General features: G+C 41.1%; 3 protein-coding genes across 7 annotated transcripts in view; 1 reads left to right on the top strand and 2 right to left on the bottom strand.

The window, feature by feature from the left end:
- BTBD9 (BTB domain containing 9) overlaps positions 1–15,166 on the bottom strand; it is a 166,182-nt gene extending 151,016 nt beyond the window's left edge. For 4 of the 5 annotated variants that reach the window (XM_033055202.2, XM_033055200.2, XM_033055201.2 and 1 more), the window contains exons 1-6: positions 15,090–15,165; positions 12,962–13,128; positions 6,532–6,742; positions 5,640–6,003; positions 3,312–3,576; positions 1,305–1,524 (exon numbers count right to left, since the gene is read on the bottom strand). In XM_033055202.2, coding sequence (XP_032911093.1) covers positions 1,305–1,524; positions 3,312–3,576; positions 5,640–6,003; positions 6,532–6,742; positions 12,962–13,043 — 1,142 coding nt within the window. In that variant the 5' untranslated portion in view covers positions 13,044–13,128; positions 15,090–15,165. Of the gene's footprint in view, positions 1–1,304; positions 1,525–3,311; positions 3,577–5,639; positions 6,004–6,531; positions 6,743–12,961; positions 13,129–15,089 lie in introns of all 5 variants that reach the window. The other variant, XM_033055199.1, reaches the window with a different exon arrangement.
- A 1,563-nt stretch (positions 15,167–16,729) lies between these two features.
- GLO1 (glyoxalase I) lies at positions 16,730–24,231 on the bottom strand. Its single transcript, XM_033056293.1, has 6 exons — positions 24,124–24,231; positions 23,049–23,131; positions 21,715–21,855; positions 20,846–20,913; positions 19,869–19,958; positions 16,730–17,983 (listed from the first exon to the last, which is right to left on the bottom strand). Exons 1-6 carry the CDS (start codon positions 24,202–24,204, stop codon positions 17,895–17,897), a joined length of 552 nt encoding a protein of 183 aa, XP_032912184.1. The 5' UTR covers positions 24,205–24,231; the 3' UTR covers positions 16,730–17,894.
- Positions 24,232–25,874: 1,643 nt separating this feature from the next.
- The window catches only part of DNAH8 (dynein axonemal heavy chain 8), a 113,307-nt gene continuing 112,021 nt past the window's right edge, over positions 25,875–27,160 (top strand). Inside the window, 1 exon segment of the mRNA XM_033053827.1 lies at positions 25,875–26,223. Coding sequence (XP_032909718.1) covers positions 25,875–26,223 — 349 coding nt within the window.

The following is a 27,160-nucleotide window of genomic DNA, read 5'->3' as shown; positions in this document are numbered from 1 at the left end:
TGCCAGCAATAATAGTTTGTTCAACAAATTTCAGATGAAGTACACAGGACACCAAGCAACAGGTAACTTTTTAAGAAGTTGTCCCAAGGAGAACATTTTTGACCTGAGTTTCACCAGCTGCGAATTTATGCCCTGCATGAGGGGCATTTTACCAGTTATAAGAGTTCTCTAAAAATTGCTAGAGAACTCATGTATCTCTAACACTGTTTCAGATTTTATAAAGTTGGTTGATAACTGGTTCATAAATTTGGTTGATCTTCTGGCACAATTAGTACAATATTATATAAAGCAGTTGTTTATATCTGCAAATGTCCACTTTTTGATCTTCAGAAAAGAAACAGAAGTCAAACAAATTCCAGTTGAACTGAAGTAGAATTTCCTTGAAACAGTTAAATAGCTAAAATTAATGAAATTGGTTTTGAATTCTTAGTAACTAACTCATATTTAAAAATTGATTTAAATTTACAAAAAACCCCACTCTAACTAAAACTTTTATATACACCCTGTTCTAGAATAATATGGGTTAGCAAAAAAAGCAAAATGCAACTGTTCTGCAACACTAAACTGTTAGTCTGGAAATAAAATAAAATTAATCCTTTCCCAGAAAGGTAATAAGGTATATAATAAATGTATAAGTAGCTTGTTTTATTGTTTTTAACAGCTTATGATTATCTGCTGAGCTGTCTACTAAACTGTAAGATCTTTGTCACAGCAAGTTACAAAATTAACATATTAAATTTGTCAGATAAAAGAACCTTGCAATTTTTCTACTTCAGCAGCCTCTCAATTGTTCAAATGAGCCTAATTTGAATTTTCATACATTCCATAATAATCTAAAGTAGCTCAGTAACAACTAGCTATGTCATCTATGACAATTCATATTTCAGCAGTCTAACCATGAAGCGGCTTCTAATAACTACTGCAGCCAGTTGGTAACTCACATTCTAAATAAATTTTATTACTTCTGAATTACAGAATCACACAATCATTTAGGCTGGAAAAGACCTCCAAGATGAAGTAAATCTTAGCGTTAAAGCATGTAATTTCTTAACAGTTTTGATATATTAAAAATTTTTCAACAAAAAAAATCTTCTGCAAATATATAAAAAATATTTAATAATATCTGGTGTGTAACCAACCAAAATTATATTTAAAAATCAGGTTGTTTTCAAATAAACCTTGAAACTGTCATCTCCAACATTATCATACTATTTCCATAAATATTTAATTTACAGTTTGCACTGCCACAATATCTCCAGCACAAACTGCATTACTTTCCCTTTTTCTGTCACCTTGGCACCTACCGACTGTCTCTGTCCCACAGCAGAATTCGGATGTGGTTGATTATGGAGGGCTGGCCTAGTTTAATCTCAATCCCGGACCGGCAGTCGTCGTTGATCGGGTGTCGAGAGAATCCATGATCCAGGTCGTAGTTCTGAGTATCTCCATCCAACAGAGCAGACTTCAACTCCCCTTTCACAACTTGTGCTCCATACTTCATTGTTGCTATATTCTCCCCCGGTACTAAGAAGAAAAGGAAATAATTGCTTAAATGTTACACTCTCATACTGCAAATTAGATGTTCTGAATATCAACTTTATTAGGTCAGACCAAAGATTCATTGCTAGTACCCTTTCTTGCCCACAAACACACGCTCTAGGGAAAAAAATGGAAAAAGAAAAAAAAAAGAGGAATTAAAAAACTTAGCTTCTTCCATTTTATTTGGTATCCCCTATGTGTTTTATGGTAACAAAGCTGTGGTAATTTACTATTGTGTAGCAGCTATATTCTCAGTCTCCTTCATGATTTTACAGAATTCTGTTGCACCTGTTGTTTGCTTTTGGTTTGGGTTCTATTGGGGCTTTTGTTCCCCTAAATGGAAGAAACTTACATGTACAAGATGTGTATCTAATGTTCAAGATGTATCCTGAATCTGCGGAGTGGTGTATAAAGCCATATATGCTCCTTTGACAGCTCTACAAGCTTCCAGTACCCTGCAGAGCTAAATGAACTCAAGTGAAACGGGAAAATTCTGGCTACTCGGGTTTGAACTTACATGGAAAAACAAATTTTTAAATTAATAAGCTTGTGTCCTAGGAACAGTTTCCTTCAAGCTAGCCAGGAAAAATGATCCCTAACTTCAGCTGTATATAGAACAATACTCTGTAAACTAGCCTCTTCAAAAGACATTTTTAATAGCCTTGTTTGAGGAGAGATCCTAAAAAATATGATCTGAAAACTATGATGAAATGATGAAAAGCCACCCCAAACTTTTCAGGCAGGTAGACAACAGAAGTAGGAATTTTAACAGGGTGTTAAAAATGTGACATCTAAAGAATGGAATTTGAAGTTAAGTGGTCGTCAACATTTCCCCAAGTACAAAGTTTCAAGATCTGAATGAGTACTAAAACAACAAAGAAATTCCACTTTCCAAAAAGCTGTGATTAGGAGATTAGGAGAATTTTATTGTGGAGACAAATATCCAGGAAAAGAAGCCAGAAAAGACCATTTGACTTATTCAAATTAATCTACTGCAGTGACAACAGAATGTCTCACATGACAAGAATTTTATAATGTTCTAATATTAAACTCATGTTTAAATATTAATAACTATAACTTCTAAGGCAGAACAAAGAGAATATGTAATTCTAAGACAGCAGTAATTTTCAGGGCTCATCATGCATGACTAAGAATACAGTGCAGACTCCTAAAGAACATTTAACTTTTTTCTTTTCTGTGGGTCAAATTCACACATTAGGTGGCTAACAGTATCTTTTTAAAGCTTGAGTGTTAGATACTCTTGTTGAATTAACAAAGAGCACAGAAAAAAAGTTAACCACAAGGCTTCTTATACTTTTTAGGCTTCCATTAAAACAACTTCAGAGACTTGTTTAAACTACTAAGACAAGCATGTAAATAGTAAGAGAAAAGTCGTAAGTAGTGGAGAAATTATGAAAATTTTTATGAAGTAGAAAACAAGTCACCATCAACATAAAACCATTTAAATATCTCACAGTAAATTCATTTTTATTTTCAATGACTTCATAAAACTTTTTCTACTAAATTAGCACTTCCTCTAGGAAAATGGTATTACATTCATGTTTGAGCAGTATCTGAGATACAAAGCAAGAAAATAAGTGACTAATAGAAAGAAATAAAAATGGCATGAACAGTTACATAACAAGATGCCTCATGTAGAAAACCTTTTATAACACACAGTAGTAGATGAAAACTCAAAGCACAAATTAACCACATCCAGACAATCACAGTCACTAAATGAGAAGGAAACGAACAAAAAACCTGATGCTTACTTAACATGCCCCTGTAGTTGAGGTCCATGTCCCGACTCTCAGAACGAATCTTAATGGCATCTAGGATGGCATCAGGTGACAACAATCCAGAAGGTCTTACAACATTCAGTAGTTCTGTTAGACTCATTAGTGGCAAACGTACTGCTTGCATGATTTCAGCGTGGTTTTCCTTCGGGTTATGTTTACACCAGTTCATCAAAGCTTGGAAAATGTCCTTTTCAGGAGCTGCAAATGAGTCTCTCAGTACAATATTTAGAAGAGCAGCCTAGAAAAGAGAAATAAAAACAAAAAATATACCCCTTAAATAAACAGAAATTAAATTTTATGCTCTTAATCAAGGGAAATTAAAATAAGGCAAAAATTAATGGCTATTTTAACTTCAAGATATTAAAAATAAACTCTGAAGGGGTGACTCCCTGAAATTGTAGCTTGTTTTAGTTATGCAGGAATTACAGAATCCATTACCAAAATAATAGGCAATATTAGAAAATCACTAGAAGAAACTGAAATGTAGAGAACTAATCAAATCAATATACAGTAATTTCACGACCATAAGGCGCACCGCACTATAAGGCGCACCCCCCGGGAGTTGGCAAAATTCGCAACGTTGTAGATCAGATAAGGCACACCGCACTATAAGATGCACTTTTTTTTTGCAGTGAGGCTCCACCCCCAGCTCCCCCCGCGTGGTTGCTGGCCGAGGTCCCGCCTCAACCCAGCAGCCATGGGCCCCCGGGACTGCCTGCACCTGACAGGGGTGGTGCCGCGGGCCCCCGGGCTTGCCCCCACCCGGCAGCCATGGGCCCCCGGGCCCGTCTTCACCCAGCTGCTGTGGCACTGCCAGCTCCCCCCGCCACAGCTCACAGCTCGCACTTCCAGGGTGGCAAATGGTGCAACTTTGTACATCAGATAAGGCGCACCGGACTATAAGGCGCACTTCCGGGTTCGGGGGAAAATTTTAGTCAAAAGGGTGCGCCTTATAGTCGTGAAATTACTGTAATACCATTCAGTAGTTCAAATTTACTTTGGAATACGACAAGAGATTTGAGGACTTGGCAATACAGTTCAAAATATTCCTTTAAACTTAGGTTGCCATAAGAGCACTGATGAGGAAAAAAAAGCACTGCTTGGAATCACTTTTTTTAACCATTTCTAACTACTTCCGATTTCTGTCCTGTCACAGTCTTTCTCTCTGTCTTTTGGTACCAACTAAGAATCACCAGGTAAAAATTCCAATGGCTCTTATTCATGTAGAAAACCCACTGACTGCAAAAAGAGAACAAAAATAATCAAACAACTTTTTAATTTTCATTTAGCTAGCAGAATAATCAGGAGCTTGCCTAGAAAAAGGAAACTTCTCTCATATGTACCAGGACTGTCTATGCCAAAGACCTCAAAGTGTGCACTTCCTGATGAATGATGTTTGCCCATTTCTTTATTGATAATACGCTCTCAGAGCTCAGATCTAACAAACTGCACATGACAAAGTACAGAGAAAGAGAGAGAAAAAAAAAATCTTTTTTCCTTATACAGTGAGTAACTTGCAGCAGGCAGGGTCATATACTAATTCAAGGAATAGACCCTTCATAGCTTTTCCCCTAAGAAAAAATATTTTTAAAACTCCCAATTAAAGTATAATTCATTCAAGGTTCTCTGCTGCTTCATGTGAACAATACTTGAAAACACTCTCTCACTATTATGTTCAGCCCAAAGAACCCTTCAGAGTAAGTGCAAAATTTCAACTTCATAGAACAGCTTGCCTCAGTCACAAATATTTATGCATCTAACAAAAAGCACACAAAAAACTCAAACCACCCTACCACACCACCATATTCTGCAAGTTCAGAACATGATGACAATCAACAATATAAACCACAGTCATCTCCACAATGCTTCAGTTTACCCAGCAGAAAATCACCCATCACTGATGAAGCCGATACCAAGGAATTAATAGAAAAAAGATGTCCTGCCATATTCAAGTCTATATTTGACTTCCCCTCTGCAGCATTTAGAAGCCAAATTATATTATACCAGGAACAGATGAAATAAGAAAAATTAAAATTAAGATTGCCTGCTGCCATCTTTTAGAGTACTCCATCAGATATACTATATTTAGCTATATTGATTGGTCAATACCTAAAAAACTCAGAACAGATTTTCAATTCAGCTTGTCGTGAATATTTCCAACCATCACAGTTTCACAAGTATAAAATAATCATGAGCTAAAATGAGTTTTTAATTGGTGCCCCTATTAGTATTTCATCACAAAATTCTATTACCATTAAAATTAAGAGTCCTGGGGGGAAAATGTGCAAACAAAAGATATACCTTAGAAAGTGACAGGAAGCCTTCACTGGAGAGCACCTCTTGGGCATTTCTATCCATGAACATACAGCACATAAAAGTTAATTTGGGAAGAGAATAAAGACTGGCAACATCAAAAGTCATACAGACATTCTGAATATTAAGTATTGTGCAAAGATACTCAGATGTGGAATCCTCCAGTTCTGGGAATCCGTATTTATGTGCTAGGCTTAGGAAGTCAAGAAGAACCTCTTCTTTCTCATCTCGTAGCGTAGCACGACCAGTGTAAATATATTTCAACAGCATGGTAAATGCTTCTGCAGTGGTGTCCTGAAGAGGAATTTCTGCTTCAGGCTGAGATTCTCTCATTCCTCCATACAATAATGCTCTGTAAGGAATAGAGTTTAGTTTAGTTAGTAGTTTATCCCTCTGACAAAATTCACTGAAATATTAAATGTATTTCCATTGAAAAATCCCAAGCACTTAAAAAAAAGTTGGATTAGGACTACTCCTAGTTTTAAAATATATATTGTAGTCTGTGTCAGTGAAACCTCAATTCTAATTCATCAAAATGAAACTTGCTATCAGAGTATATTCCATAGAAACACACCATTTATACTCTGAGAAATCAAAACAACTTTGCAGTAGTACTTTCCTGTTCTCAAGTTCGCTTTCTCTTGAATTTGTGAAACTACCTTCAAAATCCAATTTAATGAAGGTCAAAAGAATAACACTATGACATGGTATTTATCTTTTTCTATTTGAACACAATGATTTGATGTGCTGGGAAACATTCCCACAGAAAAGGTCACACTCAATGGACAGACGATTACACCCTGAAAAGTTCATAGAGAAACAATGTTTATCTCATCTACATAAATATTTCCTGTGAGCCTGACAAAAAGCCACACTTCACCTGAAATAATGGCATCTAGCAGCCAGGATCACTCTGTGTGCCGGAAAACGCTTCTTTTCCACAATAAAGGTAACATCACTGTATTCCTCCCCATTCATTAGAGCACCAATGTGCTCTGACAGAATGTGAACGTGGTCAATCTCCCCCACAGCCGTGTACGGACGAAGTGGGTGGCTGTTACTCATCTTGGAGGGATGGTGATACTGGTAGCCTAAAGGACAAAGAAAACAAGCAGTATTATATAGGGCAAAAATATTATTAATAACATAACTGCAATAACAAAAAAGTGTCTAATCTAAGTAATCATACATTAAAAGAAAAATTAAATCAAGAGGTTTTCTATGTAAGTCCATTTTCAACCAGACAATATGGCTGGCACCAACAATTCTAACTAAGTATTTCAGAGAATTCTCACCTTGTTATTCAGCCAACCCATTTACTTAAAAGTTTCAAACTAAGGGAATGAAAAACTAAACTATTTTACATCATGTTACTATTAGAAAGCAATTTTATCCGAATTAAAATGCATACACACAAAATAGAAATAAGCAAGGTGACCAATTAAGCTTAGTCTTAACTTTCCAGTCTCTACTAGAATCAATGAAAAGTAAAAACTCCTTTTGCAGGTTTCTAGTCAGCTTTTCAGAATTGGGAGAAAATAAACAATCAGGATAACTTTTAATAAATAAAGTCTGTCAGAGAGAAAAGCCTAACAATGTAGAATTAAATTTTCTTATTCTTTACACTCAGTTTTGTTGATGGCTTCTTGTTCCCTCAAATATATATATATGAAAACAAACCTCCTAATACCTCTTAGCCATAAAATTAGGAGACTGCCCACTAATGTACAACATAGATAAAAGCATCAGTCATATCTTCTATGGAATCCTTTTGTTTCTTCTTCATTCACAACAGGTTCCAGTTTTTTATGGTTTTGGTTTATTTTGGCAACAGAGGCTTTCTGTAGTCTCAATGGTAAGAGCATCCAAAAGCTAATTTAGGTCTTACATTGGCTTCTACTGTTACACTTCGGTTAACTTTTCTTTAAAAAGAGATTGGTTGTTTTAGACAATGGCCATCCATCTCTTCAGAGACATCTTTCCTACTCCAGTTACTAGCCAGTTTTCAAAATGGACAGATACCTAGTGCTGAAGAAAGGTGGTGCACCACAAGAACCAAGAAAATGATAAGGCCATACCTTGCACACATCTAACACATGAATCTTTCAAGTCAAATATTCCTGACAGAAGTACACTTTTAGGTTCTACTGTAAAAATATTATGAGAAAATAAAAAACACACCATACAGATGCACTTGGGTTCAATTATTATTTGCACTTTACCACATGGAAATGCTTTACTCAAAATCAAGATACTGAGGAAAGACAGTACAAAAGAACTTCAAATGAAAATTTTTAAAAAGTGATAGAAATCGAAAATAAAATTTAAGAAAAATACAGTATATTAAATCAATAATAGATCACAGAATAAATGGGATCAAACCCCCAGATTTCCACTGGCTGTCTCTGCTACTTGAATTAGAAACTGTGTACAGTAATTTCACGAATACAAGCCGCACCAATTTGACCAAAATTTTGGTGGAAACCCGGAAGTGCGGCTAATATTCCGGGGCGGCTAATCTATTAACAAAATTCTAAAAGCTGCCAACACGGAAGTGAGAGCCCGCGGCAGCCCCAAGCCAAGCTGGAGCCCGGCCGGCCCCGGCAGAGGTGGGAAAGCCTGGCAGAGGCGGGGCCAGCAGTGTGGGGGCGGGCGGCAGAGCCCGGGCCAGCAGGGCGGGGAAGCCCGGGAGAACTGGGGCTAGCAGTGCAGGGGAGCATGGCAGAAGCAGGAAGGCCGGCGGGTGGGGCTGCCTGGCAGCGGGGGAAGCCCAGCAGAATCGGGGCCAGCAGCGTGGGGGAGCCCGGCGGTGCGGGGGCCTGCAGTGCCGGCCAGGGCGAGGAAACGCGGCGGCGGTGCAGACGGGAGGGGGCGGCCGGCGAGCCTGGCAGGGGCGGCAGCGGCTGGCCCGCCGGCAGGGCGAGTACGTGAACGCAGCAGCGAGGCGGCCGGCATGCCTGCCAGCGGCGGCGGCGGCAGGCCGCCGGCAGGGCTAGGGAACGCGGCGGCGGCCAGCGAGCCGGGCGGCAGCAGGCCGCCGGCAGGGCTAGGGAACGCGGCGGCGGCCAGCGAGCCGGGCGGCGGCAGGCCGCCGGCAGGGCTAGGGAACGCGGCGGCGGCCAGCGAGCCGGGCGGCGGCAGGCCGCCGGCAGGGCTAGGGAACGCGGCGGCGGCCAGCGAGCCGGGCGGCGGCAGGCCGCCGACAGGGCTAGGGAACGCGGCGGCGGCCAGCGAGCCGGGCGGCGGCAGGCCGCCGGCAGGGATAGGGAACGCGGCGGCGGCCAGCGAGCCGGGCGGCGGCAGGCCGCCGGCAGGGCTAGGGAACGCGGCGGCGGCCAGCGAGCCTGCCGCCGGCAGGGCTAGGGAACGCGGCGCGGCCAGCGAGCCGGGCGGCGGCGGCGGCAGGCCGCCGGCAGGGCTAGGGAACGCGGCGGCGGCAGGCCGCCGACAGGGCTAGGGAACGCGGCGGCGGCCAGCGAGCCGGGCGGCGGCAGGCCGCCGGCAGGGCTAGGGAACGCGGCGCGGCCGGCGAGCCGGGCGGCGGCAGCCCGCCGGCAGGGCTAGGGAACGCGGCGCGGCCGGCGAGCCGGGCGGCGGCAGCCCGCCGGCAGGGCTAGGGAACGCGGCAGCGGGGCGGTGCTGACGGGAGAGGGGGGCCAGCGAGCCCGGCGGCGGCGGCAGCACCACCCGGCCAGCCCCGCCGAGCCGTGGCGCTGAGCTGGGCTACCCGGCCCCGTCGGCAACCATGAGCGGGCCGAGCCTGCCTGGCCCCGCCTCGAGCCAGTAAAGCCCGCTATGCCGCGATCCTGTTACTAATTGGCCAATTTGTGAAAGCTGCGCACGGATTCTCGCGACGAACGAAAGTGCGGCTAATATTCGGGGTGCGGCTTATCTATTGACAAAGACAGCAACATTGTCGAGGCACCGGAAGTGCGGCTTATAATCCGTGCGGCTTGTATTCGTGAAACTACTGTAATTGTGTAGCCACTACAGAACCAGAAACACTGGCCAAGATATTGGAGGCAGCCTAACCATGGGAACACAGAACACTGTACAGCCACTCTTCTATCCTGGTATGAAAGTAAATTCTTTTTCAGGTTTTCATAATAACAGACTATTTCTTCCAGTTGCACTGGTTAATTTACAATTAGTTAAGACAATTTAGATTTATGATACATACACTTCCAGTAAGATTTGCTTTCTAACAAGCAAGATTAATTTACATCAGCCCAGGAACATCTGTACCAGCAATACCACTTACCACAACATAATTGTTTGAGAGTTTATAGACAACAGTAAAATTTAAACATCCTCAAAACAGAAAATTTTTTATTACACTGAGGGAGGATACAAAAAGAGGCATTTGTTATTTGTTACTCAGCTGCAATCTCAGGCCTCCATTCTCCATACCACACCCATAATTGCTATTGTTGATCTTCATTTGCAATAGTCAGGCAACCAACTACACGTGAATCCTCAAGGAACTCAGTTGTATCACTCTTCTGCTAAATTAAACATTTATTGATTAAGGAAGCTGATTTATGGTACTTCATCCATGTACAAATATTGGTATATTTTAATTTTAAAATCTGTTTTTATTTCAACTTTTTTACTACATTCTACTTCTTTGTTTTCTGAATCCATTTGTTTTTAAAAAATAAGAACTGGTACTGTCTGAATAAAACTGAGAGTCTGTAAAAGTAGTGAAGACAAGGGAATGCCTCCATCTGCACATTAACTTGCTTTCAGTATTTGCGGATGTTGTTGTTTGCCAACAGGGTGAAAAGCTCAGAGGAAATTGTTTGTATTTAAGGCTAAATAAACAAATAAAATCAAAAGCACACTTCCCTCTTAAGGGTACATAAACCTCTGTCTAAACAAGTACCCAGTACATATAAGAGGGCAAAGTCTGAAGTGGGAACAGCTGCTAGTGACCCAAGGATGCCCAATCCTTAGGAACATCAAGATGCTGAACAACAGCAAGCAATGAAAGTAGAAATTTGGATATCTCCCTGTGTGTAAGCAGCAAGGTAGATTTCTTCTGATGTTTAATGCTCTCCAAATTGCTGGTTCCGTGGACTGTTCTAAACCATCCATTTCAAACACAAACCTGCTGAGGACAGGAAATACAGGACTCAAATGATGGCTACAAGCTGAGGAGGTCTTTCAAACGCTTGAATGACCCAAAGTGTTGGGCACTGTCACCTTTACAAAAGCATGTTCATGTCTTTTCTGTGCTCTATGGGTACCACCAGTATATTGAATAAACACACCAACTCATCTATTGTCTACTAGTATGGATTTCCAACACAAGTTTTGTCTGCATTGTGGATTTTTCATATAAAGCAGACCATTGAGACAGTCCTGCCTTCAAAATATAGAACCAAAATAATACATGAGTTCATATCTTCCTAGGCTGAATGAATTAATGGTACAAATTCAGGCAACCCTTTAAGCGATTTGCACATTTCTTGTTTGAGGAAGTAAAACTTAATAAGCTCTTTAGCTGTGCCAAGTTGCTATAAGCTCACAACTTCCCTGTATAGCTAAACACATCTTTTTCTAGTTGTTATTCAAAAGTACTGTTTACAATTTTAAAAAAAGATGGATGCTGCTAAGAACTTGGGCAAAACCCTTCCTGAAGCTCCCTCCGCATCTTCAGTCATCAAACAACATCACTTTTTCAGAGAATACAGGTGCTTACTCTTCCTGGCAGCCAAAGAACATGCCATTTACAAGCCTGTTGCCAGCACCATAACCTATTTCCAGGAGGTATTCAGAGATAATTAGCTGCTTCAGGAGTCAGCTGCTGCAGCTTTGGTCATGACACAGAAGTAAACAAATAAAACAGTCTTCTCAGTGATTTTGAGGCACCATTAGAACTGCAACCATCTGAAAAGGCATTTTTTAATTCCTAAGGCCTACAAACCACTTCTCTGACCCCCCTGGAAGACACTATTCAGTGGCCAGCTTCAACAGAGAGCATGTGAAAAATGCAGCCTGGTATTTATGACATAAGGCAGCATGCAATACTACATAACGCGTGCTGTGTCTGGAGAAACAACTACCCCCTCTGAGCTTACAGTTTCCTGTATTTCTGTTCAGTATTCTATCCCATACAACCCCAACATGATCTAGGAAATGCAGCAACAACAGCAATGACATCCTTTCTAAACAACTCTCAGTTGCAATGAATGATCAGCATTCAGTCTCTTCCCTCTCTCATTTAGGCTAACCCTCAAGAATCCTCTGAAAAGCAGTGCTGATTCAATGAAACATGGAAGTGTTGTTCTTCTACCAGGTGTAGAAAATTGAATATAATAAATTAATCATTAATTATTTGAAGAAAAATTTTATCTAACATGAGTGAAGAATGCTTACATAACTGATAGTTCTATCAAAACTTTAGAAACAAATGCAAGTAAACAGATCATTGCTGGAATTAATTTTTTCATTAAATAAGTCTAGATTATAAACACTGAGCAAATAATTTCATACCCTTAAAATAACTAATTCCTACATCCTCTAGTTTGTACCTAGCAAACAAAGTTTAGTTTCAATTTATATTAACACAGACTCCCAGAACATGATAGGTATAACAGTTACACTACTGTACAAGCATACCACTGGTTCAAATCATATGGTTTATATTTTCAATGGATACACATATATCTTTTTATAAATACATAGTCTCAGGAAATAGAAATTTTCAGTAAACACTTCAACATTCATAGTGTAAATACCTCGGTTCTGTCAGAATCTTAGCTCCTTTGTACTTCTAAGTAACAATAGCAAAGTTGAAGGTGAGTGAAAATTGCAATAGGAAAAAAAAACCAAACAAGTTTTGATAATTTGTAGCCAAAAATAGAAACATCATCATCAACCCTTAGGACTTCATAAATACAGAATATGAAAGGTCAAGGAAGTGCAATTCACAGAACTTCCAAGTCTCATCTCCAACCCTTCTGTTGTGAAAGGACTAAAAGGAAAGCAGATGGTAACATTAAGGGAAACTAACCACACCATCCAATCACAGCATTCTAAACAGCAATTTAGTACCAAAAGATGTTTTGACTCAAAGCATATGGGAAGTTGTGCCCTGCTCATTCCTGTCACGTAAGTGTCGTAGTGCTAACATTTCACATTCCGCTAAGAGGCTTTCCCACCACAGAAAAAGTAAGTTTAGCTAAGTACAAAGAACAATATACTTGGTGCTGATTATTTATTAACACATATATAAAATTAACCTGGTTAAAATGGCATACAATGAAAACATTAAAATCTCAAGAAAACACAGCGGGTCCACTCACCAGCGAAGTTGTCTGAAGACCTACAGTGAGCGTAGCCTGCAGGCAGGTTCCCTGCTTCTGGGAAATTAGGGTTCTTCGCCATTCTGAACAACAGACAGATTGAACAGCAAGCTCATAGAAAAGCTATTCAGCAACATCCAGCTGCACAGCAACAACTGGACCATTTCCTGGAACAATGCATGAAATACACACCATCAGAATCTGTGAGCACAAAGCCTTATGAAGAAAGTGAGAGAGATGCATATTTCTCAATTCAGTTTTTTGCAGAAATAAATTCTTTAAAAAACCTTTAATATAACATAAAAACTTCTAAAAACATTATAATTCAGGAATAGTATTTCTGTTTTGAGTCATCATAATTTAATTTTGACCGTTCATATTTTTTACCATCACAGAAGACAGTAAGTAACATGTTGCCATATGCATGATAAGCCAAAAAATTCCATCATGACATTTCTGCTACAGCATGAATGTCCCTGAAAACACCATTTTCCCATATGGTGTCCTAATTAAACCAGGTCCACACAAACTGTATCACATGTATTTTATTGCCTACGCAGACAGAATTCTGAAAGTGTTCTTGCCTAGCTAAAGTTTTGGGCATTCTGTTTGGATTTTGGTTGGTTTTTATTTTGTACCAAACTTGGCAGTTGCAGACCTTTCTATTGCGCAAGCCTTTTTTTAAACAGGAAACCAAAACAAAACTGTAGGGTCAGGAAATAGAGAAATATAGAGGCTTGACTTGCTTAAATACATAACCAACATAATGAGTCTCTCTCAATAAGCATAAATTACTGTTAACCTTCCCATCAAACCTGCCAGGAGGAAAATAAACTGTATTTAATTTGCTAAACAGATGATAACCTTGATCTATGAAATCTCTCATAAGGGTCACTCTAATTTTCTTTATGGGCTATGTTTAAGAGAACAAAGGAGGCAGAAGAAAATACTTTTAGGTAGTTTCATGAACTAGAAAGTAACCACACTTTAATCCTGCAAATCAAATTAGGAGATTGTCCACTAATGTACAACATAGATAAAAGCATTAGTCATATCTTCTATGGAATTCTTTTGTTTGTTCTTCATTCACAACAGGTTTCAGCTTTTTATGGTTTTGGTTTATTTGGCTTTTGACAAAGAAAGTATCCTGGTTTTGAGGATCAGAATGTAATGTGCAAGTATCTTTCCTATAAGTAATGTATGTTATCAAGTTGGCCTGTGTAATCAAAATAATATTCAAAAGCCATTCATGAAAATTCTTGGGGTCTTTTTTGTTAAATTTAAGTAAACATCTCAATAGAACAGTTCAAACACCTGATTTACAGATTTGTAACAGAAGACACATCAAATACACCTGTTTTGTGAGCAGGCTCAAATTCAATCCTAAAACACATAAAAACTTAAATTATTCCAGCACAGGAGTTTAGGAAGATATGTGCGCAGCACGTTTAAAACGTGAGCAAAGAGCATTGCTCGGCAAGCGAGATCACCGGCAGATTGCTAACAAGTTAGCACCAAGTTTTATGGTTTTGTTCGTTTTTGGTTTTTTTTTTTAAGTCTGATGTCTTCTCAGTTAAGAGCAATTTCAATGAATCACAGTAGCGCGTAACTTGCAGAGTGGTTAAACTACTATGACACCAAAGCACTGGGGACAAAAACATTGAGTACCGGGAGAGCGTCACAATACTGAACTTATATTTTTTTAAAAAATAAAATTCGAATTAGATGGCCACAGCAGGGCCTTGAGAAGCCAGCCCGGGGCAGGACGAGGGGGCGGCAGCTGAGCGGGCGCGGACCAGGGACGGCGGCGGAGCCGGCGATGCGCCCAAGGTCGTGCCCGGGGTAGCCCGGGCCGCCACCGACCCCCGGCTCGGGAGGCATCAGGAGAGGCGACCCCAGCGTGCTCGGCCGCCCCCTCCCTCGCCTCCTCAAAAAGGCACTTCAGCCGAAATCTCTTCCCCTCCAAACGCGCCCGGCGCCTTCCCCGGACGGCGGCGTTCCCCCGGCCCGCCCTGCCCGCTCCCGGCGGGAGCCGCCGACAGCAGCACCTCGGGACCCCGAGCAGTCTCCGGACCCCGCTCGGCCCCGGGGTCGCGGCCACCGCGCCCCTCCCGCCCGCGGGACTCACCGGCCCCGCCGCCGCCGAGGCCTCCTCCCCCTGCCCCGCCGCCGTCCATACGTCACCCGGCGGCGCGCTGACGTCACGGCCGGCGTGTGACGCGAGCGGGTCCCGCCGCCTTGTTTCCTGCCCCGCCCATGGAGCCGGCGGCCGGGACGCTGTGGCGCTGCTGGACAGCAGGCCGTGCGAAATAGCGACTGGGGGGTTTTGCCTTCCCCGCCGCGCCTGTCCGCTGCTCCTTGGCTGCATTCAAAATCCCGTTTCCTTGGTAGCGTCAGGAGAGGCTCTCCCAGCGGGCATGGGGAATGTGGGCCTGTCGCTACGTAACCGTGAGAGTGACTTCTGCTGCCCTGCATGAAGCTAAATTTAAGCCCTTCGAGAGGGAAAGTACTACACGCGGTTTAATTCCATGCTTTATATAGCAGAAAAGAAGCCTTCCTTGCAAGAGGCAAAAATAGTGGCTTGTAATCAGTGAGAACATTAAATAATTTCAGAAGTTTTCCTGCGTTTAAAATATTTTAATATTGTTGCAGGTTAAAAGACTTATCATTAAGTGTTTTTCTTTAGTAGTTTATTCTTGGATTTCATATCTGCAAATACTGGTTTAAATTAGTTCTCAGTATGACAAGCAGCGGTAACTTTTTTTTCCAAAAATCCCAAACTCACACCTTGCTCACTTCCTGATACCGCTGTAACTAGTTTGTAGATGCCAGTGGTTTTTTAGTAGTTTTCCTCTTTATTACCCCGCAAGCTATCACGTCTACACTTTGTCAAGCACTTAAAACCAAGGGTCACTACAAGATTACCCAACATGCTTAAGAGTTTTTGATTACTAAGCAGAGAAGCTTTAGCACAGCCTGCTCCTACTTCTGTAGTTATCCACTGGACTACATGATAGGAAAGATGTGTGCTAATGTCTTTCCAAACCATTCCACAGGTGAGGGCATGGGTGTTAATGTCTTTGAAATAGTTCTTAATGTCTCTACCAATTTCAAGCCCAGGTTAGTTACAGAGCCCAGGATAGTTTGACTCTTGAAACAGAGAAATGGTATTCACAAGTCTGAGTTTCTGAACTTTGGGGGAAAACAGCAATTTTAAGCAGGAATATGTGGTAGGCGGTTCGGGAAGGCTGTACATTCCCAATACCTCAATCAATGGGGAAAGGAAGAGGGCAACATGTGGCCAGGAGTTTATAAAACAAGGCTGCACCCCCAAAACCTCGAGAGAAAACCCTGCAGACATCTGCCCCAATGGGCTCTCTCCCTTTATTCAAATAAAGTTGCAGGACTCCTCTGTCTCTTTTGTGGACACTGGCTTTTCATAGCACAACTTTTCTGCTCACATGGACTTATCTGGGATCCTTCCACTGTCTGGGTCCAGCACAGGGCAGGAGGAGCTGGAGGCGTGCCTCACCCAGTTTTTAGGTGACACAGCTCTCCCTTTGGCACTGGCCAGCACCGGGAAATTGGGTTCCCAAGACTATCCAAGAGACAGACGAGAGGTGGACCACTGAGGTCTGTGAAGAGTCTATAGGAAAGAACCACTGGAAACTTCACTGCTGCGTACAATGATTCAAAACAGACTCCTCAAAGCAAAACAGCAAGCCTTTCAGCCATCTAGAACTCAACAATAAGCAAAGCAACAGGTCATCGTGCTTTTTTGTAGTTTTCACCAATGCTTTATTGAGAAGTGAACTGCAATTACGCTGTTTGTTAGCCTTTGGTTACATTACACGTTATTTGATAGCCACATAACTGAAGAAGTTACGTGCTACTCAAACTAGAGTAAGACAAGGCAGAGGGTCTTTCTTGATGGAAGAAAAGGATTTCAAACTTCTCATCATTTACACTGTTTATAACACATGAAACTGCATAAAATCAAATAATTTATGTAACACATGTAAATGCTACACTTTCCTGCTGCTCACACGTATGTACCATCACTTGTTTTGGGAAGGCAGATCAAATGCCTTGTAGTAGAGAAGTGTTGTTTCAGATAATTTTTCATTAATGTCCTAAGGCAGAATACACAGAGCATTTAAGTCAAATATAGCCCCAGGCTTCTACAGAAACAAAAATTATGAGCAAGTTCTTCCTAGCATTGAAAGAGACAAGTGCCACTATGGGTTAGCAACTATGAGATATCTTCTCTTGGCTGTTAATCAGCAGTCAGAAGCTGAGCTGAAAGATTGAATTCTTTCTGCTGTACAGATTTATTGCCTCTATAAAATTTCTTTTTGCAAGACTGTTTAAGGCTGCTCCTTAAAACAGTTTTGCCTGGAATACTGTAAGTAAGATTATGACTTTTATAAGCATGCTACTACTCCAGTCAAAATTAGCCTGATGTTTTATTTTCTAGTATAAAAGATAGGACATGAAGTCTTCAGGGTTATCTGACTTCATAAAAAAATATGCTGAAGCTTCTTTTTGGCTCCTCCTTGATGCTCATCAGTAGAAACACAGATTTGTTGTTGTTGTTGTTAGTTTGAATCTAATCAGTGTGAGATGCAGTGAATTTCTGGTCACGTATCTTTTGACAGTGTTTATTGAAATATTGACATAATGAATGTTCAAGAGGAGAATCTGTGTAAGTGCTCTTCCAGAAAATGATTGAGTATTCTTAACTAGAAACAATTTGCAGTGGCATCACAGGACAAGTGAAAAGGAATCCAAGTGAGGTCCCAGGGGATAGTTTTGAAGGAGACTCTGAACGTGACTGATTCCTCTCTATTAAGCAAATTTCACAAACACTGTTACAGATTTCTCCAGTAGTCTGAAAGTAGGCCTCTCTTATATACAATATACTTCACCAGACTTAAGTGAGAGTCACCATGTGGTTAGGATTCAAAATTTCAATCCAGTAGCCATCAGGATCCTGAACAAATGCAAGTCCTTTCATTTTACCTATTAGGAAAAAAAAAGACAAGATAAAATTAAGACTACATGACTGATTCTAAATGTCAAATATGATTGCTTTGAAAAATATTTTTCCTTTTTTCTTTTTGCATGAGAATTAGTTCAACTTTAGACAGATAATTCCAAAAACATTCAAATTAGTTTTTAATCAGCATTAGGTCTTTGCATGCAAAACTGTCAATCCTACTCTCAATAAAGCCATAGTTAAAAGTCACTTTTGAATTCCATCTTTTGTTGATTCAAGTATTTTTGCATATGCTCCTGTAACTGTTCATCCTCAAAATTCAGAAAAATATTTTTGTGCAAATATATTGTGGAGATGTGTTGATATGTTTTCTTGAACTGGCTTTGCTGGTACAAAATCCTGTGTTCCTCTGCCCTGTTCATCTCCCATCATTCCTGACTCTACACTGAGATTTTACATAACATTTTTAGCCTGATTTGGTTTACAGTACACTTCTGCATCACTTCATAAAGCAGAGAAATGCAAGACAGGATTGTTCTAAGTTTTACTGTTGGAAAACATTTTATTCATTAAAACAGGGTCCCCAAAAGTTGTTTTCAACAGCAGATCAGGATAGCACAGCTTAACATGATATCTGTAAAGTGTTAACCACATACTTGTAGTTATACTTGCTCCATTGAGTTAATTACTGTAAGAGAACCAGCCTAGCTCTTAATATAGTCTAGTGAGAAAAACAACTGAGAAAATAGATGTTTGATTGGTAAGGCAGGAAAATAAACCCCACGCTTGATCTCCCAACCTGCTGTGCAAATAATGTGAAACCCAAAACTTCCTCCTCCTCCTTGGCATTTGCCGCATCAATTTTGTTTCTTAATTTTGAAGAGCTTTTGCTCTGCCCCTACCCCTTGTCTGTTTCAGGAGTTCTTTCTTGTGATTCCCTCAATTTATAGTCTTAACTTATTCTTCTATGTACTTTCATTACTACCACTGCACAGCTCTAAGTCAGCAACTCTCATTTCAAGCCTCTCAGGGTTTAACAAATGGCCAAATTTTAAAAGGCTCAGAAACTCTAAAATGCTAGAAACACCAAGATATATTCTTAATTCAAGAAATCGAGGTAAATTTTGTGCTATATCTCTTATTTTGCTTCAGCTGAGAATACAGTGAATATGATGAAAATCACTTAAGTCTCTTCAATTACTAGTATTACATGTCTGTTTTTGAATCCATCAGTTCTAAAAATCTCATGAGTCTTTTTATGAAAGAGTATCCAGCTGAAAAATGCAAGGCTTCTCACCACTTCTGCATTTTGAGGTATTTTCACATAGACATTCTTTGCTTATGTACTCTCTACACATTATGCAAGTCAATTATGATACAGATGAATGGGATTATTCCTACCAAAGCTGACAGAACAGCTAAAAATATAATAACTAGTAGGTTGTACAGTAGGTGTTAGGTGGATTTACATGAAAATAGCCAGAAAAGTTAAGAATTACTCAGTTTAAATGGGTGGGAACTAATATATTTTCTGACTTTTTTCCTAAGACAATAACCAAGCAGATATACCATGTGAATTTGATCCATGTTACAGTAAATTCTGTTAACAACTCTAGGCAGCAGTATACATGACATGTAATCTATGACATCAAAAGAGAATATGAATTTTACTGAAGGCCAGGCTGCATACAGAAAGCATGTGGTAGACTGATGTATTATTTTTACTAGGATAGCTCTATTGCAAATTTTGCCCACTCTATAAGGGAGTGCAGGGGTAACTTGTTCTAGAAACTTCTAAGCAGTGGCAACTCCTACCAACACATCACCCAGCTTTCCAGGAAGATCTCCTAGACAGAATACACTAAAACCAAAGGAAAAAAATTACTTGCATTTCTGATCAAGACTTACCATCATCTGGTTTCTTCACAAATTTCACTCCTAGTTCTTCAAACCTCTTACAAGCTTTATAGACATCAGGAACAGCAATTCCAATGTGTCCTGTACAAGAAGGTAAAAAGAGTGCATTGTAAGTATTGCTGAGTGTTCTGTGAAAAAAGTTCTAGTATTTCATGTTGTAGTTCACATAAGCTATGAGTATATGTAAGAAAAAATTCCAGAAAGAAGAGTGTTTTGGGTATTAACATTATTCTTCCTCAAAGAGTTGTCTTATGATAATGCCTTTTAAATACGAATGTTAGAGTTGAAGTATCTCATGTTGTTTAGACAACAACTTTTTATTTAGAGTAGGAAATACAAGATTTTCAATCAAACTGTTATATTGGTATTTTCTTCCTTAAAGCACAGCTCCATAAGAAGGTTTTGTTTTATTAGCTCTGTTTAACAGCACATGGCGTTTATCATTAATGCTGTTCTTGCAGAGACTGACACTAGTGCTATGCAAGGACCGAGCTAACAAATCAATTCAGGAGCTTTAAATGTCAAGTGGCTGGACCAAGTGTGAAACTTATTTCACAGCAGTGACCTTTCAAGCACTCAAGGGTATTAAATCAAGCCACACAAATAATATCCTCAGTGCCAGAGACAAACACAGTTGTCCTTCTACATTAGTATCAGTAGTGGATTATACAGTGGAAATGCAAGATTAAATCAGTTAAAGCATGATGATAATCTAATACAAGCACAACTGATGTTCTTCACTCAGTAGTTACAATTAGCATATGTTTGCTTGCCAAAGGATTAGATTCTTGATAAAGAATGTAACTATGGCTCATTGCTCTGAAATACATTGGTTCATTTAATTTTGTCATCCTTTACAGTATACATGTTGAAAGAAGAGAGATAAAGGTTAAAAGGGAAGTTCCCTCTTTCCAAGAGTTAGTGCATTTTATTTCAAAGCTTAAAAAGTATAAACACAAAAGACCTACCAAATCCTCGAGGATCTGAATTGCCATTGTGATAAGACTGACTGTCATCATTTTCAGTGCCCCAGTTGCTGTAAGAAGTAATTATTACATATTGAAGGAAAGCATTAAAATTAACAAATCCTAAATGTTAGTTTCCTTGGGAAGGGTAAGTTGTTTCTCCTAAGAAACCAGAGAATTTCAGCTGTTGGCTGAAATAATTGAACTACAAAGATCTTCCCTAGTCATGGGATCCAAGGGATAGTCTTGGGGCTAATCCAGTCATGTTCACATTCCTTCACTATTATTTAGGGTCTACATTTGAATGAGTCAGAAATACTCCTGTCTCTCTCTGATTAGAGAGAAGGTTTTGCTGCACAAATCAATTTATCTACCCATCACTGGGGAACAAGTGAAGGTAACAGGTCCTGGAGTTAAGTAAGACAGCATTTGGGAGGTTGTTTCTGCACAATTATAATGATTAGTAGCATTAACCAAATTGTCCTGTTTACAGGAAGCATATGTTTTGACTTAACACTCCTTTAGATTAGATTCCAAAAGCAGTAGTTACCCATTATTAGAATGCTTTAGGGATCCAAAGAAAGGTTGGGTTTCCCTAAATTACTTACCCAGATGGCATGCATATAAAATATAGCAAGTACCGTTTCATATTAATGTTCACCTAGCAGCTTGAAAGAGCTCTGAAAGAGGAAGATTACCTTTCCAAGTATCCAATCTCAGATATATTGTAAGGATGTATGACAGTGAAGATACAGTAATGATTAAATTTTTTATTCAATCTGAAGGGAGTTACAATTATCCAATACTCTTTAATCAGATTACTTTTCAATCACTGTTAGCTAAATGTCATCTCTCTTTATGTAAACACTTACTGTGTCAGTTCAAGTGTAGCTTTTCTAGAGAAGGTCCAAGGTGTTCTCTCAGCTTTATCTTTCGGGATATCGTTTTTATCTTCATACCCCAGGAAATAGAGTGAGAACTTCATGGTAGGAAAATCAAATTTTTGAAGCAGTCTAAATGGCAACAATTATTTTGAAATAGTAACTTAAAAGGGTAGTCAGTAGCTTGCAAATAAACCAAGATGCATCCCCTACGGAAAAATTATTTCCATGAATTTTTGCTCTTCTATAATCCACACCTTGAAATAGCTACATTTTAAACTATCAAATAAAAATACTTCAGAACACATTACAAACCTACAAAATTTAAAATAATCCCCAAACTACCAGTAACTGAACAGAAGTCAGTACAAAGGCTTGCATCTTCAGGTTATCACTCTGTTACTTGACTGTGTTTTCGTAGGAAAACCTTTAACGACTTTAAAATTTCACTAAGGAATAAAAAGATCTACTTTGAGTCATACTCATCCTAGAGAGCTCTCTGATACCTGACAATGTTTAAGAACACAGAAAACATACCTTTAGATGAAATTTATAGTTTCAATAGCTAGCTGTAATGATAAAACCCTTTCAGATGTGACAATTTAATAAATTAAAGCTACATGAAGCATACGTTTTTATGTATGACATTTAATTGGAACAAGTAGGTATGCAAAATTAATTTCTTTTTTACAAGGTATTTAATTTTTATTTGCACACATTTTCACTACAATGGAAGTAATTTATTTTACTTTAGTCTGGACTCATTTCAAGATGTTTGGAAACACAGTATTTTGTTTTTAAATAACTCAAATGCTAAGAATGCAAAAAAAGCCCCAGCATAAACATTTTAAGCTACTGCATGGCATTTGCCTCCCAAGTCTTCTCCAAAAGACTAACCCTGGACTTTGCCTTCACCTTTATTGCCTTGTTCTTATGTGACTGGAGGCAGACATAAGCCACCTCTGAGAACTAGCAGAAAAAAAAAGTAATTTCAAGGTTTTTAACAATGACTCCTCATTATAAACACAGTCATACAAGCTACCAGTTAGCTGCAGGCTCACTGAAGAGGAAGTAAGCAAGCTGTACCCTGATAATTAATGACCTATTTAAGAAAAAAAGAAATTTCTAGTCAATGCCAATATTACTTTATTTGGAGCTTAGGCATCTGCAGTTTACTGCCAGACCATCCAAGTAAGCATCAGCTGATGGGCCAGCATTGTGTATGTAAGTCAGACCAATTAGTATAATTACATCCAAAAAAATAATTCTCTTCAGAAGAACAAAAGAAAAACCCAAACTTATTATGGCATATAGATTCTACTCACGTCATTCCAAGTACCCTTGTATAAAAATCCAATGACTTCTTAGGATCCTTTACTCTTAACATTGTCTGCTGAAATATGAAATCCTGTTGGGAAAAAGGGTTGATTCTAGACACATCAGCCAGAATTGATTTATGGGTATTTATAAAGATGCCAGTTAGTAATGACTCTAAAAGCAGCAGGTTCAGAAGTAACAAAGAGAATCACATTAAGTCTAAATAAAAGCTTTTTTCTTTATTTTATACATACAGATTTGTGCTAAATAAATATATCTTTGTAACGTAATATTTAAAACAAATAATCCCATGAGTGGCATCATTCAATATGTATTATCATAGCATCAAAAAAGATTATCCCTATATTTATTATTCTTTTATGGCTATACCATACATTAACAACTTCACACATAAGCACAACAGACACATGAATATTCAATATGGAGTCTCCTAAACTCCTTAGCTCATTATTTTTATTATTTCATAGGACGGGTATTGAACTTCTGTCCAACTTGATTATATCTTGGCAGCAAAACCGGCCTGCAACTCTGTAAGAATATTTTCTTGAAGCCCCAGGGTAACTATATACCAAGAGGCTTGTGAACAACCAAGTGAATAAAAAGTGAGTGGTAGAATAGTTGACAGAAGTAACGGGAAAAAAATCCCAAAAATATTCAATTACAAGGTTCTCCTAATAAAAAACAGAAAGGTTTGGTGGGGCGTTTTGGCGAGTTTTTTTTGTGCCGCCTGGGCAGGGACGGCCCGAAGCGCCCCGGAGCGCTCGCTCAGGGTCAGGACAGGCGCGGGCCCGGCCGAGCGCGCCCCGCGGGGTTCAGGGGCTCTCAGGGACCGGCCCGGCCTGGCCGCCCCCTCCACGAGCCCGAAACCCGCCGGGCTGCCCGGCAGACAAGCCGCAAGGGCTGCTCCGTGCCCGGCCGCACTGCGCTGCCCCGCCGGGCCCCGGCCCGGCCCCATGCCGGCCCCCACGCCCCGCACGTCCGCCCGGTGAGGCACCCTGAGGACACCGGGCAGAAGCGGGCGCCGCAGCCGCGGGGCGCGCCCGTCACCCCCACCCACCCCACCTTGGTGCTGGGATCCGGCTCCGAACAGGCGCCGTAGGCTGCCTCGTCCGTCAGCCCGCCGAGTTCCGCGGGGGCCGCCATGTCGGGAGGGGAGGAGGAGGAGGAGGAGGAGGAAGGGGAGGAGGAGGAGGCGGTAAGGCGGCGCTGCGTCCCGCCCCACCCCTCCCGCGGGCGGGCGTCCCTGCAAGGATGCCCGAGCAGTGCTGCGAAGGTGTGGGAGCCGATCGGGGTCTGCCAGTTCACCCCTAACTCATAGCGAGCCCCTCGAGCTGTCAATCAAACTTTTCAATTTTTGTTTTGCTGTTAGTCAGTAGCTATCTGAATAACAACTGTGCATATCTGCACGGTTATGATTTGGCAGCTACATTGTGAATGTCGTCTGCTTGGCTAATCTTCTGTTTTAAGGAAAAGAGAAGGCAATCCTAAAATGAATGGGCTGTCAGGAAGGGAGCCTCCAAGAGTGAAGTCAGCAAAAAGGAGCACTAAATGAGAAAAACGTAATCCCAGCAATGGACAGTCGTGACCACTGACTCATTGACCCCAGACTCAAATGGAAGGAAGGATTGCACCTCTGGACTAATTAGTATTAGAAATGAGAGATACAACTAGCAAATACAGTGTTGAACACTAATTAATAGCAAAGTTATGTAATTTGTAACCAATGAATGCTGATGCCTTTGTTTGTTGAAATTTAAAATACTGTAAAATTTTGATTATTGGGGAGCCAGCATTTTGTGTGTTGCTACCCAGCTCCCTACTTGGAGCAAACTATAATAAAGAATAGAAATATTTTGCCTCCGTGTGTGAATTGATGCTGCACAGTAACGAGCCCATGTTCAGGACAACATAAGGACCAAAGGGAAGGAGCTTCCCTGACTGTGGCATTACTTAGCTGAAAAATGGCATGAAAGTGAGGATGTCCTATGGTGACCTGACAATGCATCTCTCCAGTTGCCTCTGGGAGGCCGAGGGTGCCACACCAGGGCCAGAGAAGACACAGCCGAAAACCCAGCTCCACTGGAAGGCACTGCTTTTCTAAGTCCTGGCAGTATCAGGCTGTTTGGGAATCCTGGCCTTGCCTTGTTATCATGCTCAAAGTGGCCTTGGTTTAGTATTTACTTTAGAGTTGATTTCTGCTTTTGCTTCCAGGTGCTGGGAAAAGATTTCAGATAGCATTTATCACAGAATCACAGAACTGGGGAGATTGGAAGGGACCACAGTGGATCTGTTCCAATCTTCCTGCTCACGCAATGTTATCCCAGAGTATGTGGATTGTGGGCAGATGGTTTTTGAATATCTCCAGTGTGGGACATCCACAACCTCTCTGGACAACCTGTTCCAGGGCTCAGTCACCCTCACATTAAGAACTTCCTCATATTCAGGTGGAACTTTCTGTGCATCATTTCCTGCCTTTTATCCCTTATCCTATTGCTTGGCACCACAGAGAAGAGCCTGGAACCATCCTCTTGGCACTCCCTTCTTCCTCACCCTTTAGATATCTTTCAGTTGTCTCTTCACCCTCTGGAATGACACACTGTCCTTTAGTATAAAAATATCATTTCAGGCCTAAGAGTGAAGGATATTTCTCTAAAAAATGCAAAATTAAAACCAGGATTGAATACACTGTGTGTGTGGGGGGGGAAATTTAGAACTACACACGTTTTATAATCGAGAGCAAAGCACTTTCTTAACTTCCCATAGGCACATTTAACATGCCAACCGCGCAAGGTACACGAGATCTGTGCGCTGGAATGACGGTTCCGACTCCGGGGGCCGAATTTTGGCCGCCCGGCGGGCAGGCGCCGGGAGCGCGCCCTGAGCCCCGCGGGCGCGGCCCCGGGCGGGCGTTGGAGCCCCGAGCCCGCCCCGCACCGGTTACGGGCTCCCGGTACCGGCACCGATACCGGCACCGGTACCGGCCCCTGCCCGGACCGGCAGGAGTCTGCCCGCGGCGGGCCCCGGACCGCCCGCCCCGCCGAGGGGAGCGCCGGTGGGCGCTGCGCTGCCCGCCCTGGGAGGAGACAGCTCCGGCCGGCTTGGTGAGGATGTTCGCCTGCATCTCTCTGCCAAGGCTGAAGTGCGGGCTAAGGCAGCTCAGCTGTTCGAAAGAGAACCGAAAGGCTGTATTGCCAATATTAAGTGCTTGGGAATCCTCCGCTTCTTCCCTCTCTCTCATTCTCCTTTAACCCTCCTAAGATGATGCATGCTGGAAGCCAGACCTACTTTCCTTGAATGAATAGGTCCTGTAGAGAGGGTTTGGGGCATCCTCGAGGGCAGGAAAGGAGTTTTTGACATAAAAGCATGTTTGTTATCCAGCCGGTGGGCAGATGGAGCTCATGCATGGTTGCATGAGCATATAGAGCTCATGGATTTTGAAAGGTGTGAGAATCTCACCTGAGGCACCAGCTATCTTGAGTATAGATTTTGGAGAGCCAAGGAAGATGCCAGGATACAATACAATCTTTGTGGGTTTTTTAAAGAAAGCTACGAGAGCCCCACCTCTCTGATCTTGTGCTTTAGGGGAAAAGTATCAGCTAAAAGCGAACCAGTTAAAAGGCGAGGAAATTAGCATACAACTTACTCTACTGGAGTGGAATAATCAAGGAGGAAAGTACCTCTGCTAACCTTGCAGATGACCAGGCCAGTCATAGAAACATGAAGAAAAAGATTTTTTTTTTTTTTAAAGTGGCTTTCCTAAATTTGTTTTTTGGATTTTTGATGGTATGTTTATTTCAAGAAAGAGATGAACACTTTCTATAGCAGGTAATTGCATGCCTAAAACCACAGAACATCAGCCCATTTGTCACCTATTACATGGGCAAAAATAAGAAGCTAGTAATTCATTACCAGGTATTGCTTTTCAGGTTATGCTTTTCATGTCAGCTCACCTTTGATTTTTTATTTCCCAAATCAGGTAATAGTGTCTAAGAGAATATACAGTTACAGCAGTGGCAGGCTGTCCTTAGCCCTCATATGAACTACTAAGGAATTCTTGATAGTTATCTTGATCCTTACTGTAATAGTACACAGAGCAGAA

This window comes from Catharus ustulatus, chromosome 3 (genome assembly GCF_009819885.2).
Source record: "Catharus ustulatus isolate bCatUst1 chromosome 3, bCatUst1.pri.v2, whole genome shotgun sequence".
Taxonomy (NCBI): domain Eukaryota; kingdom Metazoa; phylum Chordata; class Aves; order Passeriformes; family Turdidae; genus Catharus; species Catharus ustulatus.
This window is presented reverse-complemented; position numbering and strand designations above follow the sequence as displayed.

What these genes read in the sequence shown, in the direction of transcription:
- GLO1 (XM_033056293.1), bottom strand. Translation starts at nt 24,204, where the DNA reads ATGGCGGCCCCCGCGGAACTCGGCGGGCTGACGGACGAGGCAGCCTAC. An exon ending in GCTACACTTGAACTGACACA is followed by an intron (nt 20,914 to 21,714) that starts GTAAGTGTTTAC and finishes TACTTCTTACAG; the next exon opens with CAACTGGGGCACTGAAAATG. An exon ending in TGTGAAGAAACCAGATGATG is followed by an intron (nt 17,984 to 19,868) that starts GTAAGTCTTGAT and finishes TTTTCCTAATAG; the next exon opens with GTAAAATGAAAGGACTTGCA.